Source organism: Camelus bactrianus, chromosome 1, assembly GCF_048773025.1.
Source record: "Camelus bactrianus isolate YW-2024 breed Bactrian camel chromosome 1, ASM4877302v1, whole genome shotgun sequence".
Classification (NCBI taxonomy): domain Eukaryota; kingdom Metazoa; phylum Chordata; class Mammalia; order Artiodactyla; family Camelidae; genus Camelus; species Camelus bactrianus.
The window spans coordinates 59,845,915-59,866,788 of NC_133539.1; the positions used below are offsets into that span (position 1 = coordinate 59,845,915).

Consider the following 20,874-nt stretch of genomic DNA (forward strand, 5'->3'; position numbering starts at 1 on the left):
AGATGATGCCCCCCACCTTGCTATCGGAACCTTCAGAAATAGCCCAGAGGGATCAAGGTGGTGGCTTTTTACATATAGCTGACCCAAACCACGTTACTCCTGGAGTGCTTTATTCAGAGAACATAGGGTTTGAGAGCTGCGGCTCCTAAGTCTTCTGACCCAAATCTCCTTTACTCACAGCTGAAGAGCGAAGGCTTGGAGAGGTTCATTGACTTGCTCAATGTCAGTGCTAGAACCAGAACAGAACTCACTCCATTTCTACTGCTGTATTAAAGCTTAGCTGCTTAAAACAACAAACACTGATTATCTAAGAGTTTCTGCAGCTCGGGAATCCAAGAGTGACTTAGATGGGTGGTTCTGAGTTGCTGTAAAGAGATCAGCCAGAACTGTGGGCTCTGAAGGTCTGACCAGGGCTGGAAGACGTGCTTCCAAGGGAGCTCCCTCGCATGGCTGTTGGCAGGAGGCCGCAGCTCCTCACCAGGTGGACCTCCTCTTAGGGTCCTCGTGACATGTATCTGGCTTCCCCCTCTTCCACCACATTCTACGCATTAGAAGCAAGGCACTAAGTCCAGGCAACACTCAGGTGGAGGAAAATTAAACTCCACCAACCACTGAAGGGTGGAGTATCAAAGACTTCGTGGGCACATTTTTAAAACACCACAGGTTTCCTTTAATATGTTCTTTCCTCTGCACATGAGTTTCCCTAAGAGATCAGCTGCACCACCCCCCTGCCATCGCCCTCCCTCCTCCACCCCCAACACATACAGCTCCTTGATGAAAGGTTATTCCCATTCAGAAGCAGTTAGTGGAGGAGAAATTAGTTTACAAGGGTATCTTCTCAGGAAAGTATTAAGAAAACCTCTGCTGCAAACAGGAAAGGAAAACAAGGAAAGGAATGAACAGGAAAAAGAGCACTGAAGGGGAGAAAACAGAAACCAGGGTGCACTAGAGTCTGACTGCTGCAAGCAGAGCTCTCTCTCAGTTCAGGAAGTACTGTGTGAACAGAGGCTGTGTAAAGCATGTCTAAGGGCTGGAGTTTGAGGATACAAAGTCCCCAGAGACCTGTATCCATATATATATATATATATATATATACACATATACATATATACATATAGAGAGAGAGAGAGAGAGAGAGACAGATAGTATGTGTGTGTGTGTGTGTGTGTGTGTGTGTGTGTATATATATATATACACACATACATATATACATAAATAGCCCCGTAGACATACGAGGAAGCACAAGGAAGTGTAGGTTAAACTCTGTCATCGAGGAACCTGTGTTGTGCATTGACAAGAGAAAGAAGCACTTCTGATTAGTGGGGTTGTGGAAATCCTTGCAGAAGAAATGCAAACCAGTAGATACTCCCCCACCCCACACATACCAGACTTCCTAACCCTTTCCTTTCCGTGCAAGGACCCAGCATTCTAATGCGCCACTGATTTTGCCTAGTGATCTTGTTCCCTGCCTGCCTCTCTGATGAGAATGCGAACTCTGTGGGGGCAAAGGTGTTTCTTCTGTTCAGGGCTGCTCCCCAGCACCTAAAGGAGTGCCTGGCACATAGTAAGCCCTCGGTCTTTGCTGAATGAATCAATTAGATAATGAATCAGGACCTGAGGACTCTGAGCTCAACCATGAAGGGGCGGGGGAACTTGGCAGGCGGCCCTGGAGGGCGGGGGTTCCAGGCAGATGGGACTCCGACCAGAGGCTCTCGGGTGTCAGGGCCTGTGGACTGTAGGCTGCTGCGGCAGAAGGTAAGGCTGGGGAGGCAGGTGCTGGAGGATGTTGTGAATAAATAATAAATAAAATTATAATAATAATTAGATATAATTATAATAATAAGCACAAAGGGGATTCGCTTAGGTTTTAAGGCCAAGGTGACATCCATGCTCTTCCTCCCTGTCTGGCTGTACTTACACGTACACAACACTGGAGAGGCCCCGACAAGCCCTGTGTTGCCCGGCATTTGACTCGCTGCACGTTGCCGAGAATTCTGACTCCTCTGCAAGCATCTCATTCTTCACGTCCTCTGTCTGGTGCAGGAACAGTAGAACTCCGTACGTCTTGGAATCTTTTATGTTCTCCTTGCTTTGCCAGTGAGCCTGAGATCAACATTAGGCCTGGGAAGTTGGGTGGCTTTTATGGCACGTGTGACACAGTGGCTTTATGCCTAGGGAATGAGTCATGAATTTTGTACTCTAATTTTCAGCTTCCCTGATGTGGAGGATTCCTTTCTTTTCTCAAACTTCCTGTGCTCGGATTAAAAACAAAAAACAAAAAACGCACCTTGCAGCTGCTAGCGGCAGCTGTGTGGAATTGCAGGGCCCTCACACAGAGGCAGAGCTGTTCCTGGAAGCCGAGCGGGGGAGGGACCTCTGCTGCTGTCCTTTACCAGAAGAGATGCAGTCCACCGGCCTCCAGGCGGGGTCCCCAGCGTCCTCTGCCCAGGGGCCGGCGCGGGAGGCTGAGCGCCCCCTGCCGGGAGAAGACTGTGCCATCCTGGTCGTGGACGTGGCATTTCGTCTCCGTTCAGCCTTCGCTGTTAAGGCCACTGTCGGGGTCTGGACCGAGACTCTGGGCCCCGGCCCACCCTGATGGAGCTTCTCTGAGGCCCAGAGATTCCAGACCTCTCTAAGGAAACACAACTTTAGAGGGCAACTCTATGAAATCTCCTCTCAACTGAAGGTCAGCTCACAGCCCCACCCACACCTGACTTGCTGGTTGAGAAGCCAGGGACTGAGCACAGCAGAGTTTTTGTCCTAAATTGTCTCCTTGGTCTCATATTTCTCTCTTGCAAGCAGGAGAGGCAACCAGAAAGACTGGAGAGTGTACTTAATCATGGGAAAGGGTACGCAGCCCAGGAGAGCTCTCATCAGCCACTGATGTAACTCCATTTAAAAAAAAAAGGTCCTTCAGTATTTAAGATTTAATGACATTTTCAAAAGAATAAAATACCACCCTGTTGTCCTTTTCACTGACCGCTCAGTGTTACCTTGTCAAAGTGCCTAGTGGTTGCCAGGCAGGGCTGATTGTAAGCAGTGACTTCAGCTGAACCCCAAAATAAAAGAGGACTGTTATAGAGGGGAGTGTGGAAGGTGAGTGCCTCTGGGGCAGTGCAAAATCAGAACATCACCTTCACAAAGGAAACCTTGCACCCTCGTGATACTGGGATTGGTCCTAGAACCAAAAGCCCCCGGTCTGGGTCCATGTTAGACACAGCAGACAGAAGGGAGGGAGTGTCTGGAACAATCCTTTGGAGGTCTCGGAGCCTAATGAAGCCTTTCTCAGGGAGATAGGAAGCAGGTAGAGGAGAGTGGTGGAATGCAGTGCAGGCAAGTTTTAGCAGTGTGATGGAGCTATGAGAAAGTGGAGTCCCTCCTTACCTGCATATGCTGGGGAGATGTGTTTGTGGCACTAGGGCAGGCATCTGGGGATTGCATTCTATCCTGGCTCTAAATCCAGAGACAGGGGTACTTAATACATATTTGTTGAGTGAATGAATGAATGAATGAATGAATGAATGAATGACTTGAGGTCAGCCTTAAAGGAGAAGAATTTCTACCTTCAAGTTTACCTTTGACTACCTAAGCAGTTTCTTCCTTCAGAAATTAAGTTCGTTTGAAGTTGACCAAGACTTTCCAGAAGTCAGAGCACTGAGAGAGGGGTACCTCTGTGTACATGGGGGAGAGGTGATGGTTTCTCAATTGGAATCTGGTGGCTTGCCTAGAGATGGAGACCCAGGAAAGTGGGGAGGGGCGCATACAGATGTCCATGGGGGCTCCCCTGTTGTGATGCTGAGTATCTGTGTGCTCTCCCATTTGTCTCCCAAAGTTTTTAGCTCAAGAAGGGGACTCTTTTTTTTTTTTTTTTTTTACCAAATACATGTACCAAATACATCCTGAGGTTGGCACTACTAACCACTGCTATATTAAGAGCTCATTATTCTCCCTGTGTGCTAAATTTTGGGTCCTGGGAGTCCTTCCACAGGTGCAATTGCCAAGTCTTCTATAACTTGTCCAAGTACTACCCAATTTTCCATCTTTTCCTAAGGCCATATATCTGCTCTCCACCTGAGTGCTACCACTAGGAACTCTTAGCTGGGGTGGCGCCTGCCCTGGGGGCCATCTGCTTCCTTCACCAAGTCCTCCCCTCACTTGCTTTGTTAAATTGTCCAGGATGTATTTCAAGTCAAGTTCGCCCTTTCTAGCTGCTAAACTTCTAATCACAGGAAAAGGGGCCCAGGGAAGAAAGGATCATAAAATTTTTAAAGATATCTAAATTGGTTTTTGCCTCTGCTTTCTCTGAAACTATATGGTTGGCTGCTCTCAACCCATATTTGGCATAGCTGATTTATATTCAAAGGAAAATAAAATTCCCATCTCTTCCCAGTTCGTGGATGGTCTGTGATCTTGACTTTGTATCCTGCCATAGCTGTTAAATCTTTGTCTAGCCCAAATGTTCTAACTGGACTTACAGTTGAAGATTCTTCCTTAATATTTGGCCCCAGCTCCTGCAGCTATCAGGAGGAAGTGAAAATTGTCCAGTTCTGCTGAATCCTCACTGCTCAGGGCCACTGAGCCCCTCAGCAAGACCACAGGACAAGAGGGCATAGGAGGGCATGTTCCATGTTCTGGAGATCCGCTGTCCAGCACTGTGCCTGTACTGAGCAGTACTGCACTGTGCCCTTGAAAATGACTTAAAGGACAGATTTCAAGTTCGGTGTTCTTACCACACACACACAAAAGTGATGAATAATGGGTTAGTGGGGAGGGGTTCATGCCTGGAAGTGAATGTGAGTGAGGCTCGCGGGAGCTCTTGTGTTCTTTCCTGGAGTCTGGGTGCTGATTACATAAATGTGTTCAGTTTTAGAAAATTCACTGAGCCGATAGATGCACTTCTCTGGATGTATATTTTTTGAAGTTTTAAAATAAAATGAGTGATTTCTCTAAAGAAAAGGGACCCTTCCAGGTGTACTCGGTGACTCAACCAATCACATCAAATAATACTGACAACAGTAATAATACCAGAACAACAGCCTTTAACTGGGTAGCAAGTGCTTTACATGCACTGTCATCTTTAATCAAAGTGGCAACTCTACGTTAACTTTAGTACCTCAGTATTTACTATGCGGAACTGAAGCCTGAACAGAACTTGTATCTTCAACACGTCCAAGGTGACATAGCTACGCAGTGCTGGAACCTGGGTTCCAGCTCAGGCTGCTGAATTCAAACTCCAGCCTGCAGATCACCACATTGTCCTCCAGTGAACTCCTGGCCTTCCCAGTTCCCTCACCCTCTCCTAGCCCTTTGCCACCACTACCAACTGAAACACATATTCTCGGTTAGAAATATTGACATATTTTTGTAGGAAAAAACCCAAAAAAAACCCAAAAAACCTAAAAATTATGAAGAAAAATGCTATGACATGGCACACACTCACAGTCATTTTGGCTGGTACCCAGCACAGAGCTCTGGGCTGCCCCATTGCTGAAACAATGCCACAGAGTGGGAGAAAACTGATAAAACTAAGGCACTCTAAAAATGACTATTCAGTAACTAAGCCAAATAGCCAAGAAATACAGTAAGTTTCATAATATACACATATACACACACCACCTAAAGTGGGGTGTGTGTCCTTCTGACTGTTGTGTATCGAACACATCGGACAGGCAAGCTTAGTCCCAGGAAGAGGAAAGCCCATTGTGCAGACGACTGTCAAAGAAGGTGGGAGACGTGCAAAGTGGTCAAGTTGTGCTTGACCTTCAGCGGCAGGGAGGACGGGGCCTGCAGAGGAAAAGGGAGACTTCTAGCTGGAGTGTCACCCATCAACAGCGGCCCAGAGGCCAACGGGACCGGGCCCTACCTGGGCACTGTCAAGAGACTGAGCAGAGAAAAAGCTCCGGACACATAGTGGAAGTTGGGTTGACAGTGCATGGGAGGATTATGAGGGGCTGTGAGGCCATGATGAAGCTGGTGGAGTCTGAAGAGGCAGATGTCAGAGTGGATGTGAATCTGAAACAACAGAGTGTCATGATGAGGGAGAGCATGGAGGGGAGCAGACGTGAGACATTTGTAGAACCGCAAAGGTAGGGGATGAGGGCCTGAATTAGCAAGGAGCTGCCCAAAAGACAGATTTCTAATAACCTGACAGGGCCAGGTGACAAATTAGATCTAAGGGATGGAGAGAAGCGTCACAAGTGACTACAGCTTGTCCAAAAATGTTTTGGAATTTGGATAGGCAGGTAGTTGATCTGGTTGGAAGAAAGAGGAGGGAGTAGTGAGGGAGGGGAAGGAGGGGGACCTGTGTACTGTGTGATGGAAAGGCACGCTGGCCTAAGAACTGGGAAGCCTGCGCCCTGGCACTAATTTTGTGATCATGTCACATAACTTCTCCTGGTCTCTGCTTTCTTATATGTAAAATTGGGGGTTTCATCCAGAAAGCATGTACTGAGCACATACTGTGTGCTGGGCGCTATGCAACTGTCCATCTTGTATTTCCTACATGGGCTAGTGTTGTGTCCCAGCCAGGGTCGGGTCCAGCTGTCTGTTCCAGCAACCTAAGTGCAGCTGCTCCCTTTAGTAAATCCTAGCTTTTGCTGCCCTCTAGTGGCCACTTCACGCCATTAGAACTGCACCTTTGCCCTTTTATTCCTAGACAGCTGATCCAAATTGAATGTTAGAGCTGGATCATAGATCACGCACAGGTGGTAGGAACAGGTAGGAAGTGGTGTCCAGAGGGCACATCCTGATAGTTGGTGACCAGGCAGGGAGGCAGTGGTGAGGAAGATGCAGTGTCATGAACCAGACCCAAGACATGGGGTCAGTCACAGAGCAAAACCAGCCAAAGGCAGCAGATAGAAGGAGAAAATCCCATTCAGATTCACCCACTAGTAGGTGAACCTGGGCAGGGTCACAGGTAAAGGCCCATCTTCACACTGAAGTAGGGGGGATAGGAGCAGGGAGGAGAGGAAATCCTCATGGAGATCACTGATGGCAAACTTGACAACCTTTAGGGAAGCCACTGTAAGACTCTGGGAACCCTTTCCATTGCTGCTGCTCTTCTCCTTGCTGAGCACAAGTTCTGGGTCATTCGTCACAGAGCTGGCATCTCCTGCTCCCACCACCAGAGTGGTGCCAAGCGCTGTTGGAGATGGCCTGGTGGTGATGGAGCCCAGCTGGCTGGCAGAGGAAAGAGGCAGCCCCTCTGGGATCCCCCTGGCTGGTGGGTGAGTGGGAATGAAGTTGTTATCCCCTGTCCCAGCCCAGGGAGGGGCTGAAGCCAATAATAGAAGCAGCTTGGAGCAGACACAACCATGACAGTATCCATGGGGCAGTGACGGGAGTGCAGGTCACTTCTGAGGGACCCCATTCCTCATCCCTGGACCAGGACCTCTGTTGTCGTCACACTCAGATGCTCACTGATGTTCCCCAGTAGACAGCCAGCTTGATGAGGACAGGTCATCAGGACCATCTGCCTCGCTGCTCTGTGCCCTGCGCCCAGCACAGTGGCTGGCGGCAGAGTAAACGAATAAACCTGGAGGAGATAGCTGCTTTCCTAAGACTAGGAGTCCTGCCTCTGCGATTTGCCATCGTGTGACCCTGAGCCAGTCATTTCCCTTCACTGAGCCTGTTTCCTCACCTGTAAAATCAGGGATCTATGAGGATTAGATAATGTCTGTGAAAGAGTCTAGTACCCTGGAAAGGGTCATACAAATGTAAATTATTATCTTATTCAGCTTGATAATGAGAAATTAACAAGATACCCCCTGGCATCTCTTTGGGCCAAGGAGACAGTCACCATGGGCGTCTGCTTTCTGAATCAAAGCATTTAGAATGTGCTGCTTCTGAACATGAATTTGTAGTTAACCCCCTAGGCTTCCAGCAGCTGGCCAGCCCCCTCTCTCAGAGGGTACACAGCACACCCCTGAACTCCACCCACGCCCTCCTCCCAATTCTGTCCTGGCCGACTTGCTGCCTGTGCTCAGATTACCCAAAAATAATCAGCCTGACTGGTGTCCCCTGGTCAGCCAGGGGCAAGTGTGGCCTCTTCTTTCCAGGGATCATTTTGCCAAGTTTCTATGTGTGAATGGACGCCTCCACCCTATCACCGCATTGTGAACGTGTTACCCACCCTGGTTTGGCAAACAGTTCTAAGAAATCCCTTCCTGGCTTGATGTCAGTCTGTTGTTTATCTGGGAGGCCTGGTGTATGACGAGGAGGGAGGTTCACATCCATGGCCTCACAAAGGAAAATAGCCTAAATCACACCCTAAATCTTTTAGCCTGGGCTTGAGAATGTATGGTGTTTTTTTTTTTTTTTTAATGGAGGTACTGGGGATTGAACCCAGGACCGTGAGCATGCTAAGCATGCGCTCTACTGCTGAGCTATATACCCACATCCCCAATATATGGTTGCTTTTAATTTTTTTCCCAGTCCACTAGTTTCCTTCAATATATGACATTAAGGGTGCTTTAGAAATGGATTTCTATTCCCTAAATACAAGGTATCAGTGCAGAAAACATGTCAAGTTATGATTACTGGTTAAACAGCAGGTAACATTTGTTGAGCATGTAGTGCGTGTCAGTGTTATCTGTGGTAACTCATGTAATCCTTGCAATAACTCTCTGTGGTAGGAATTAGTAATACCCCTGTTTTACAGATAAGGGAAATGAACCAATGCCAGGCTAATTAACTTGCTCAAGATTATACAGATAGTAACAGTGGAGACAGATTCAAACCTAGCAGTATGACTCTAGGCCGAGTAACCCACCAAGTGGGAAATGGGTGACTCACATCTGACTAACTTAGGAGTGATAGCGTTTTGCATTTTTGTGAAGTCCTCTCTGGTCTTTGGTAGGATTTCCCCTGAAGTTCCACTTTTCGGTGTGGCACAACTGTGGCATACAGTGGACAGTTTGCAGGAATGCCTAGGGCAGCCCACAATTCCTTATCTATCTGGAGAGTCGCTCATGGTAATCCTGTTTCTCCCAGCCACCTCTCCTCCCTCTGCTGCAAATAACCTCAGGGTTTTCAGAGCCATTCCCTTGGGCCCTTTCCCACGTGCTGTGGCATGTGTTTGCAGGGAAATGCCTTCCTGCTCAAGTACAATGAGATCCGCAGTGTAGACAGCCTCTAGACAGCCTCGGGCAAGCACAAAGAGCGGGACATGCCTCCCTCTTGGCAGGGCAATTATCTCCAGACTAAGTGTCAGAGGCCCAAGTTCATTGCCAGGCTGTTAATCTTCCCAGCCCCATCTCTACTGACAGCTTGTGCCTACTCTAGATGGTTCTGAAGCCTGGTAGGAGGGACAGAGATAAAGAGCAGACACCAAATTCTGTATCTGTTTGCGTTTCCCTCTCCCTTGCTGGAGAGCTCTAACGGGCATTTGATAAAGTCATGTTGAATGAACAAATGAATAAATGTTAAATTGAGCCAAATCTGAACTGAACCTGTAACTTCCACCCTTGGTGACAACTGTGCCCAGGAGCAAGTTTAGTTCCTCCTCTGGGTGGATCTGCCCTTCTGTTAGGAGCCTACAGTGTCGGGTCTCTGAGCTCTGTCCTTGGTCCTACCTTTTTCTCCATGTTTATCTCTCACTTGAGTGAACACATTGAAGCATAAATTTCAGGTCTTCAGATAACACAAAACTGGAAGAATCACCACTCTGATAGATGAGAGAGTCAAGATTACCATGCCTTAGCTAGAAAATGTAATTTAATGAAGATAAATAGAAAATTCTCTGAGTTAAATGCCTGAGAGCCCCAAGTAGAGAAGGGGGAGGAGCAGGGCTGAGAAGACCCCGCCAATCAGATTGGGGTTTTCAGTAGGCCCTGCATCATAGATGCCCACAGCTGGACTTAGCTAAGAGACTCTTGGACCCACCGATAGAAGTGATAGTGTCTGCTTAGGGGAAGTGAGCGCGGGACTTAGTCTGGGCTGAAAGACTCCATCTGAAAGACTGAGTTTCCCCCAGTTAGAAGGGACAGTGACATACTGAAGTTTATCCAGAAGAATATAAAGAAAATATTGGAAACCACACATTCTAGAGCCATTCGAAGGAATATTTGGGAAAGGGAAGGCTTAAGAAATTTTTGACCAAGTTGTCACATATGTGAAGCTCTGTTGAAGAAAGATTTCTTCTGGACTGCTCTGGAGGTCAGACTGAGAACTGTGGATGGAAATTACAAAAACAAATTAAATGTTCTTAAAATCACAGCTCTCCACCAGGAAGGAACGGTGTCATAAAACAGAGAGCTGGGTATCTTTAAAAGGGTCCTGCCATGAGTAGGGGGTCAGAGAAGCCCACTAAGGCCCTGGGCTTCTGTGATCTGTAATCCCGGCTGCCTCTTCTGGCTTTGTGTTCTCTGCAGCAGGGTTCAACAGTCCTCCTCCCTCACTGATGCCGCTCCATATATCGACGCATTTGGTGGAAGCCTTGTGTTACTCTCCTAGAACAATGCACTTATCTAGCAAGGTTTAGTGAAATGTGTTCTGAGCCTAAATTTGAAAACCTGAATCTGGTCTTGGCCCTGCTACCAACAAGCTTGGGGTCTTCAGTTTTTCCACGAATGAGATAAGAGGGTTGGATAATCTCTGACTTAACTCATTTACTTACTAACCCACACATTCATGCAACAAATATTTATTGCGTATCTGTCATCCTCCAGACACTTATCTCCCTTAGATAAATCCCTTTCTCTTCCAGGGATTTATTTTCGTCATCTGTAAAATAGGAGGATTGGATCAGATGAACCCTAAAATTCCTCTCACTTCTCATAGGCCACGGACTCACGTGACAGGTCCGTTACCATCTCAGCACTCACGTCATTGTTTTGGCTGAAAGGTTATCCCTTAAGTCTTGGATGAATGCTTTGCTAAAATCAAAAACCATTTTGTGCTTCAGGCATTTCTCAAATCGGTCTACCTATTCATTCATTTTAAAAAGAGAGAATGAAGGGATTATTTTGTATATATCAAAGGCCTATCACATTAAGAGAAACCAAAAAAAGAGAATAAAAGGAAAATTGGGAAAACAACAAATGCTAATCATAACAGTTAATACTCATTGAATGCTTAATGAGGCAAGTTTTTGAGTCTTTAAAAGTCTGGAAATGCTTTTAATGTACCCTCATCTTGATGGTGGCTTGTCTGGGCATAGAATTCTAGGTTGGAAATCATTGTCACTTCAGATTTGGAAGAAACTGCTCCATTTTCTTTTGTGTTTAATGTTGTTGAAATCTGTTGTCATTATGATTCTTGATTTGTTGGCCTTTACCTGATGTTGGTCCCTCCTCTATCAAAGCTTTTAGGATGTCCTTTTCTTTGCCAGTATGTTCTGATGCTGTGTGTGCTTGGGTCTTTTTAAAAATGAATTACACCGGGCACTTGGAACATTAGATCAAGTTGGCAATTCACACCCTCAGTCCTGGGAATTTTCCTTTACGATTTATTCCTTTCCATTCTGTCTAAAACGTGTTAGATTGATTCTCTGATTTTCTTATACTTTCTCCCCTGTTTTCCTCTCTTGGTGATCTTGTTCTGCTTCCTGGAAAATTTGACTTTATCTCTAACCCATGTGTGAAATGTTTCTTTTCAACCACATTTTTGGTTTCTAGGAGCCTCTCATTCTGTAATGTTTCCTCTTTCAGTGGGAGCTTGCTCTTTTTTCGTGGATAAACCATCCTCTCTTACCTCTCTGAGGATAGTATAGTGTGGTTGAAGTTTTATTGTCCTGCCTGCATTTGTTTCCTCTGAGTTCCTGGTCCTCTTTGCCCAGTTTGGTCTCTGTCTGAGAGGCTTTTCTGAAAAATCTGGTGATCTCTAGCTGAATTGTATTCATATTTAGGAATGCGGCACCGAGAAAGCTGACTGGATATTCTGTATAATGGAAGGAGCCTATTGACTGGAGGGCTTCACGGTGTTGTGATCGGGCAGGGCACTGGAGCTTTGGGGGACGGGTCTCCAAATGTCAGTATTTGAGTATCTGTACATTTTTTTTTTTATTTCTCCAACCAAAGAGCCTCAAATCTGACTAATATGTTTCTATTTGTCTGCCAGTGTCCTGGGAGCCAAGAGGGACAAGGATGTGGCCATCTCTTAGTTTGTACGTAGACATCCAGTGAATTTCAACCTTCTTGTGGATTTATAACTTCTCCCCCTTGTGTAGTTTTTGTTGGGGTTAGGAATTAGTGGTGATATAGCCAAATGGCAAGATAATTTTTTCAAAAAAGGTCTCAGAACATAAACCATGGGATCCAGAAGACACTGACGAGAATAGGCGGGCAGCCAACGAGAGCCTTCTCAGGCGCTGGAAGGAGATAGTTACATATCAGGCAGTGTCTCGTGGAATGTTACTTATGGATCGCCTGCCATTTGCTAGGCATCCCTCTAGACTCGGGAGATCCAGGAGCAAGACAGGGAGAGCTGGATCTCACATCCCTTCCTGGATCTGACATTCAGGTTTGCGATGCGATAGCCAGTAAGTTAACAAATAAACACAATAATGAGAGGTGCTCAAGAAAATTAAGCAGGGTTGTGTGTTACAGAGTAAATATAGAAACTTCTCCACTCATAGAACAGAATTAACACTGAGAAGGGCCCCGAAGTCCAATTTCCTCATCTTAAGAACGAGGAAACGCAGGTAAGGAGAGGGGAAGGGATTTTCCCAGAGTCACTCACGGGGAAAACCTGCACCAGCACCAGGGCCTCCCTAGTCCCGCTCTCGCACACATCCCGCCCGCTTCCCGCCCACTGTTAATTACTGGCCAGTTCCCGAGAGAGACACTGACGACAGGCCACCCCCTGCCCTCCGTCTCAGCAACGTGGGGACAACTAAACCACACAGCAACTCGGCTGTGTCAGCAGCAGCCCCAGCGAACAGAGATAAAGCAAAGTGTCAGCTTCAGGCTCCTCTGGACCTGACGGCCCCGTGGGCTACCAAGGTACAACCTGCAGACGGCCCAGCGCTCACAGCAGCACGCCCCAGTGCCCAGACATGGCGTCACACCTCCGCCTCAGAAGTCCACTTCCAGAGAAAGCCGGAGCCCTGAACTCCAGTGGAGAAGCCTGGTGTCGGGAGAGCTCTTCTGGGTTTCACAGGAGCGCAGGGACAGAGGTTTATAGGGACGGGTTTTGAAGCCTCCACTCAGACATCAGCAGTGACTCTCACTTTTCCCGAGGCGCGTGTGGTGGTCCTGGGGCAACGCTGGGAACTGTCCAGCCATCTACCAGCCCTTCTTTCCCTGAAAGTATGATGCCTCCTGGGAATGTTCGCATTTTCCCCCTTTACGTTGTTGACCTGTCTTACAGGTGGTTAGTGTGGATGGTTTTGTTCCTTTCATTATAAAATAAACTAACTCCTGGGTAGGGAATATTGGGCAACACTGGAAATTGGAAAGGAGGGGGGAGATCACCCAGAGTCCTCCACCCAACAAGGCCAATCTTAACATTCTGATGACATTCCTTCCTGTTAGTTTCCTGTGAACAGAGTTGTCAAGTTGTTCATGTTCTTCTCATAGTTACATAAGCAACCTTACATCCTGCCCTGTTTTTTTCTTTTTCACATTGTATGTGAAAGCAATGTGTAAGCTATTACAAAGCTTTATAAATACCTAAGGGCTGCTTAATTAAACATTCACTTAGCAGAGGTATCACAATTACTTAACCCTTCCCTTCCTGTTAGATTTTTATATTCTCGTTTTAGGGCTTTTCAATGTTGTGGCTATTAAGTTTTTCTCATTAAAAAATGCTCTTGTGAACATCTTCTTGCTTAAAGCCATGTGTGCACAGCTGCACATCACCTGTAGGCTGCTTTTCATCTTTTTGCCTAGAAAGGAGTCATAAACATACTCCACTTGGAGGGGGTTTGTGGTCAGGGGATTAGTAAATAAAATGAAAATAATCTCTGATGGTGGGGTTCCAGGCTCTGGCAGCAGATGCAGGGGTTGCTGAGGGAGAGAAGGACAGCTGTGCACAGGAGTTGGCAGTGACCTTTGAACTGTGCCACACAGACTCCCTCCAACTGCACATTCTGCTGAGCCGGCTCTGGCCTTGCGTGCTGCCGTTCACAGGTGATGTTCACAGAACTCTCTCTGGGCCTCGCACTGCCTAAGCGTCACGGAAGAATTAGGCAGAGGGAGCTGGAGAGCAGCAGCTGGGAGAGGAGGAGGTCTGACTTATCTGATGGGCGCCTCCCAGCACAAGTCCCTGTGTGTCAGCATCAGATCCAAGCGCTTGGCAAAGCAGCGTCAGAAACTGAAGTTCACAGTTATCAGTGGGGTTGGATGGCAGACACTGTGGGCAGTTAGACTCATGGAAAGGAGAGCATCTTCAGATGCAAGGTCCATGGAAAGCAATGCAGAATGAAAAGGCAGGAGTAAATCCTCTTTTTCCATTAAGGGATCTGGGGTCCCACCATCCCCTTGTGTTTAACAGGAGAAGCATGTGCTGACTTGGGGAACCTTTAAAGGCATCTGTGCCACCTTTCCTAAGACAGCTAGGGACAGTTCTTCTAGTTGGCCAGGGTAAGGGCAAGACTCCATTAAGATTTTTTAAAGGAAAAAATTAATTTACATAATAATTCATTAATAATTACATAATTCATTACATAATTATTACATAATAATTTACATGCCTATACACATCTGGTACAATCTATTCCCAGACAAATGTACCATCCAAATTGATTTCTTTTTTCCATTTCTTCTCTACTCCTAACTTTCCCCTCAAATTTAAGTCATAATAATTAATCAATACCTCTGGAATTTATTTCTAAGCAAACATTTAGAGAGCTAACTCTGCTCAAGGCAGTGTCCTAACTGCTTTAAAAGTATTTAAAAGTATTATCTCACTTAACACTTTTAAAGTATAATCTCATTTAATCTTCATAGCAACTTATGACATAGTGATTATACCCATTCAACAGATGAGCAAACTGAGACCAAGAGGTAAATAACTTGCCCCTGGTCGCACAGCTGGTGAGGGGCTCCTGAGCCCCTGCCCTTACCGCTAGGCTGGGCTGCCTCTGGAGACTCAGGTTAACAGAGCACATAGAAGGTGAGGCCCTGAAATGATAGCAGGGGAACACTGGGTAGGTTTAGTCCTACCTTTCTGATTGTCACTGGAAACCCTGCAGAGAATTTAATCATGTTCTTTTTCTGTAACATGGAGGGCTGCTCACAGGGGTAAATAGCTCACACTGTTTATTCAAGAAAGAGGTTCAGTTAATCTCCAAATAGGAACCAAACAAAAATGGACGTAAATGAAAGCAATAGTTTCTGGCAAATATGAGCAGAGCCAAGGCTGGTTATGAAGCCTCCTCTGGTGAATAGCGGCGCACGCTGGAAAGAAGGCCACTCAGCTGCCGCCGAGAGGCAGCAGGAAAGTGAGGGTGTGAGGCACTCCATGTGCCTTCTGGGAAGCATCGCAGGGGGTGGAGGATGAAGTCCACCCTGGATTGGGCAAGAGGGGAACCGGCGCCACCAAGAAAGGCCAGCCCCAGAAAGGAGACTGGGAAAGGAAGGGAAAGAGTCTGATCTGACTCAGCAGCGGGCGATGGGAGGAGATCCAGGTGGCCGTTAGCATCACAGAGGTGTAGCTGGCCTTGGGCTGAGTCAGAGACTCACACAGCGGCCAGACTGGCAGAGTAGGGGTCACTGCAAAGGGAGAAAGGTGAAAGGTCACAGAAACTGGGGTACAAGGTCAGAGAAGACTCAGCACACCTGACTTTAGGCTGAGTCTCTGCTGTCGGCTCAAGGCTCCCAACATTTCTCTAGTAGGAATAAGTTTGGTCTTAGAATCCGGAGGAGGATCGAACTGATAGTTTGGAAGTTAAGCATCTATCACAGATAGTTTAAAAATACACAGTTAAACTATGATGTGACCTCAGAGTTTTGAACGGGGCGTGATAGCTCTTCCTGGTGCCTGTCAAATCACCTCTGACCTCTGTGGTGGTGAGAGATGGGCAGAAGGGCACCCAGCAAGGGGGAACATCAAGAGAGTAACCAACGGGCTAATAGAAGAGACCCAAACATACATCATGAAAAGGCCAAAAAATAGCTCAGGGGAGGAGGTTGTCTTAGAGAAATCAGGGACCCTGCTAAGAGAGAGAAAAGTCAAGCTTTCACATTTCTGTCAGTAAAAAGGATCTGCATGGCACGGCCTGCGTGTCCCTTGAGAAGAAGTTAGATCATAGCTTTGACTTCTTTGAGAACTAGCATAACTCAGCTCAGTGGAGAGCAGGACATCTGAAATGCCTGCTGGGAAAGTCAGCCAGCTGCCCGACGTCCCATCTGTGTGGGGTGACTTCAGAGGGAAGCCTGCAGTGAAAGAGGGTGGGGCCGAGACAACACGGTATTGAGGGGCCGACAGCAGGCAGCTGGCGGCAGGGGAAGAGCAGGCACTCGCAGGAGGCAGAGGGACCAGGGTACCAAGGAAATGCTGAAAGCAAGCAAAGTTGGGGGGAAGGTGTAGCTCAAGCCGTAGAGCACATGCTTAGCAGGCATGAGGTCCTGGATTCAATCCCCAGTACCTCCTCAAAAAATAACTAAACCTGATTACTTCCCCCACCCCCTGCCAAAATAATTAAATAATATGATAATAAATAAAGTATTTTAAAAAAAGGAAGTAAGCAAGGTTTAGAACCATGAAATGGGAAGATGGTCTGGGGGAGGGGAGGAGTACTCAGGAGGAAGCAGCTCTTCAAGGACAATTAAAAATTGACAATGAAGAATAAAGTCATCTTTACAGTAAGTCAGTATGTGGGAGATGTAGCCATTGAGAGACAGTGAGAGAGTGTAAGACAGAGGGGCCGTGACTGGCCCTAGCCGGGGAGGGGTCAGGTGGCCAAAGACAAGCCCAGTAGGGAGGCAAGGACGGCAAATGGGCAGTGGTTTTCCAGCTCAGTCGGTGTCTCCATGGTTAATTAGTCAAGCAGGGGACCGCTGAGAGACAGCGTTGTGTGTGTGGCTTTGTGTTGGGAAAGCACACAGGGGTCAGCTCTGACGAGGAAGTGCTGAAAATGAAGCCAGACGTGAAACATGACCTGCAGGCCCAAAGGGAAAATTAGACAATGACTATGCCAAGAAATACAAAATAAAAATCTAAAGATTTGCAAAGGAGGATATTCAAACTTCTTAATGTTTTTAAATGGCTGTGGAGGAGGAAAGAATTAGGTGAAAACGAGAGATGTTGTCTCCAGCGTTTTCTACAGCAGGCTGTCGGGTGAACCCATTTAAGTTCCCGGGACCTAGGATTTAGCTCAGGGAGAGAAGTGGCAAAGGATCGGAGTGTGGCGGTGAGAAGCCGTGGGCGTGCGGAAGCACCTGCGGTTCCTTTGGAAATGGGAGGAGAAGAGAAAATCACAGCCCTGGGGCTCAGGGACACACACCCCAGAACCGGTCAGAAAGAAGGACACACGCGTACTTTTCTATGAAACTGATAATTTAGTATTTGTGAGGGTATGTGGGTTTTACTGGTTCATGAGGGTCACACTCTAATTAACGTTCAGCAGGTGTGTGGCTCATCCCAGTCCTGCACGAAGCGCGAAGCGTGAATGAATGCTTGTAAGGACTGCAGGTAAAAGCCTGAAGTGCGCTAAGCCTCCTCAGAGGTCTGTTGGCCCCTCTACCCTCAACCCCTCCCCCTGCTGGCAGGGGCTCTTAGAACGTCCCAGTACTGATTCCATGTGTGTTCTCTGAAGCAGTTTCTCAAGTGCGAACCCCAAGTCCCCGTGTGCCCTGAAACTTCCCTGTTGCTCTGGGGAGAGGATGAGGAGGGACTGTTTCAGGGGCAGCCATCCTGACCACTGACTCATGCGTTTCTCCTCACCCCCTCAACGGGCACCCTTTGGAGTTCCCTCATGACCATGGGGTGGGCACCCCAGGCGGTACATCTCTTGGACCACGCCATTGAGGTGCAGGGAGCCAGGATATGCATCCTGGGTTTGACTTATAATCGGTTTTGGCTGGATCTAGAGCTTGAGCACTGCAGAAGTGCCTGTCCATCATCTCCCTCCCACTTCCTCTTGGGCCCTGGACCCAGCAGCCTGCAGGAGGCAAACAGCACCACCTAGTGGTGTTTCCAGGCTTCTCTCCAGGAACTGGATCTTGAATTGTAGAAACACACTGCCTGGTTCTTTATCCTCTCCTGCCCCCACCTCAGCCCACCATGGAAGAATCTGAGGACCTGAGGTTGGCACCGAGGAGAACTCCACAGAGGCATAGAAGCCCAGTGACAGAACTTCTCAGACTTAAGGAAATTTCGTGGTCATGTAGCCCAGCATTCTCAGATGGTCCATTAGTGAAAAGTGGAATCGATTTAGTAGGATGCCACCAGCCATTGAGAAAAAAATATATAGTGTCAGAGTGAAATCTGTGTTTCAGTGATACAGCTGTTCATATGTGGTGTAGACTGGTCATGATGTAAATTGCAATCCACAAAGTCTAAGAGACTGGATGTAGGGCAAGCAAACCCTTAGAGGTCCAGGAGCTCAGGCCACTGATGTCTTCTTCTCCCCACCTGCCTCCCATCCCCTCCAACCATAAACACTCCTGAAAATATGCCTATAATTTGCCCCATGGGTGTGATTTATGGTGTGGTTTGTGGGATTTGTAGTTGAGGTCTGGGTTCAAGTCCAGCTGGGTGACTGTGGGAAACCAGCCAGCTAGCATTTCTCCTGCAGTATCCCAGAGACCCCCCTTCTCAGAATTGTGAGTTTCAGGGGGAAGGGACACTCCTTATTTAAAGTATGCATGTCTGGACCCTAACCCCAGCCTTCTGACTCATAATCTGTGATGGGGGGTTGGAGCAAGGAGGGGACCAGCTAGGGAATCTGCATTTTCAGTAACCTCCCTAGGTGATTTTTATGCACACTCAAGGTTCCAACCCCTGATCTTCACATTTCTGAGACTTTTATTTCTTGACCTATGAGATGGAGACGTGAATAACGCCTGGTTATTATGATGATGGAATGGATAATTTATGTGAAGGTGTTTTACGCACTGTAAAACCACTCTTCAGACCTGAGGCATTACCACCCCACAGCATCCTTCTCTAAATGACACTTTAGGGAAGATAGCACCAGGAGAGTCGGAGAGTGGGGTCTGCGCATTTAAAGGAACCAACAACATTAAGTGGAAAAAATGAACCAAAAACATGTTGATTTCTTCTGTCTCCTCCCATCTCCCACCTTCTGTCCTACAGTTTCTCTCCTTGATCTAACCCTGACGGCAGTACCACGCCCATCCATGGAAATGTGTTTAGAGGGGGCTTCCTGCTCTGTGGTTGGAGATTATGCACTCTGCAACCATCAGTCTGGCGCATCATGTTAACCTTTTGAAGCCCACTGTGACATTCAATTTCCTTTAATAGAAAATTGTCACAGTCCTGAATGCGGAGCTCTTGGTCCTGGTGGGACCGTTGATCCCCTCCTCACTGTGATGTTCGCTGTGTTTAGACGCCTCCCAGAATGTGTGTGGAATAGCTAACAGTGTATCTGAACTATTGCATTAGCCTGAAGGCTTAAATCAGAGATGTGCAGATTGGAGGCGAGTTTCCTGGAGGTGGGAGGGGGCTTTCCCCTTGAACCTTAGAGAACAGGCTGCTTGGGGGGCCCCCTTTCCTTCCCTTCCCTCCTTCTCATGCTCTCCCTAAGGGCAGCAGCTCTTCCAAGAGGGAGGCTTTGTGCTCAGTTCTAGAAGGCAAATGAATACTTAATGGTTTCTCACGGTGAGGGTGAGAGTCTCAGTGTTCAGCTCGTAGAGGGTGTTTCTATCCTGGGGTCTCTCTGCCCAGTTTTATTGGTTCTGCCCCAGGCTCGGCGCCAGGCCCTGAGGGAGGACAGGGTGGAGCACTGAGGACAGCGCCTAAGAAGGATGTGCCCCTTCTCCCCTTCCCAGTTTCCCATCCTCTCTCCTGGTCCCCAGTGGCTGAGCTGGCATAAAACAGTTCTATTCCCCTTCCAGATAAGCCGTGTTCTGCTTCTGCCTTTGAGTTGAGGGCTCATTCTTTTGTATGTCACTGGTGCCTCCGTTTTATGCTAATGGTCCAGCTAGTGGTGGGGATGGGGAAGGTGGCAGGGGTGAAAGGGAAAGGATGCCGTCTCTTCCATTATTCCCAACACCAGCTAGAATCCAGTGAGGGTGAGTAGAAATGAGGCCAAGAAGGGGTGGAAGTGCAGGTCGGCAGGGGGCACGGGGCGGAGCCCTTGTAAGAAATCAAGGGACACACTGGGGAAGGGGTTGGAGGACACAATTAGCTGGAAGCTTGGTAAAGGAAAAAGGGAAAAAACTCCAACCGAATAAAAAGGAATTAGAAGCAAAGACTGGTTCTGGGCAGGCTCCAGACTGTTGCTGCAGCTGGAACAGCTGAATGATTGAATGGTGCTATGTTAATTTCTGTTGGTTTTTTTTTTTTTTCTTATTCTCTTTCCAATTCCCAACCCCCTTTTCCATCTTCTGCCTTGTTGGCACCCTGAACCCCACCTTTTCTCTTTTCCTTCCTTGTCTCCTCTGCTCTCATGCACTCTCCCTCCTTCCCCTCTTGCCCACCTGCATCCTTCCTCTCTGCCCCCATGTCTTACTCTCCCCCACCCCACCCCCAAGCTCTCAGGTGGCTGTGAGTTGACCGTGGTCCTCCAGGACTTCAACGCGGGCCACAGCAGCGAGCTGAGCATCCAGGTGGGACAGACGGTTGAGCTGCTGGAGCGGCCGAGTGAGCGGCCGGGCTGGTGTCTCGTCCGCACCACGGAACGGAGCCCCCCCCAGGAGGGCCTGGTCCCCAGCAGCGCCCTGTGCATCTCCCACTCCCGAAGCAGCGTGGAGATGGATTGCTTCTTCCCCTTGGTGAAAGGTAGGGAGAGTGGAGGGAGAGGGGTGT

The 20,874-nt window shown here is 47.8% G+C and overlaps 1 protein-coding gene across 11 annotated transcripts in view; it reads left to right on the forward strand.

The window, feature by feature from the left end:
• KALRN (kalirin RhoGEF kinase) overlaps nucleotides 1-20,874 on the forward strand; it is a 616,794-nt gene that overhangs the window by 466,556 nt on the left and 129,364 nt on the right. For all 11 annotated transcript variants that reach the window (XM_074364821.1, XM_074364820.1, XM_074364789.1 and 8 more), the window contains exon 34: nucleotides 20,601-20,847. In XM_074364821.1, the coding sequence (XP_074220922.1) occupies nucleotides 20,601-20,847 (247 nt within the window). The remainder of the gene's footprint in view (nucleotides 1-20,600; nucleotides 20,848-20,874) is intronic.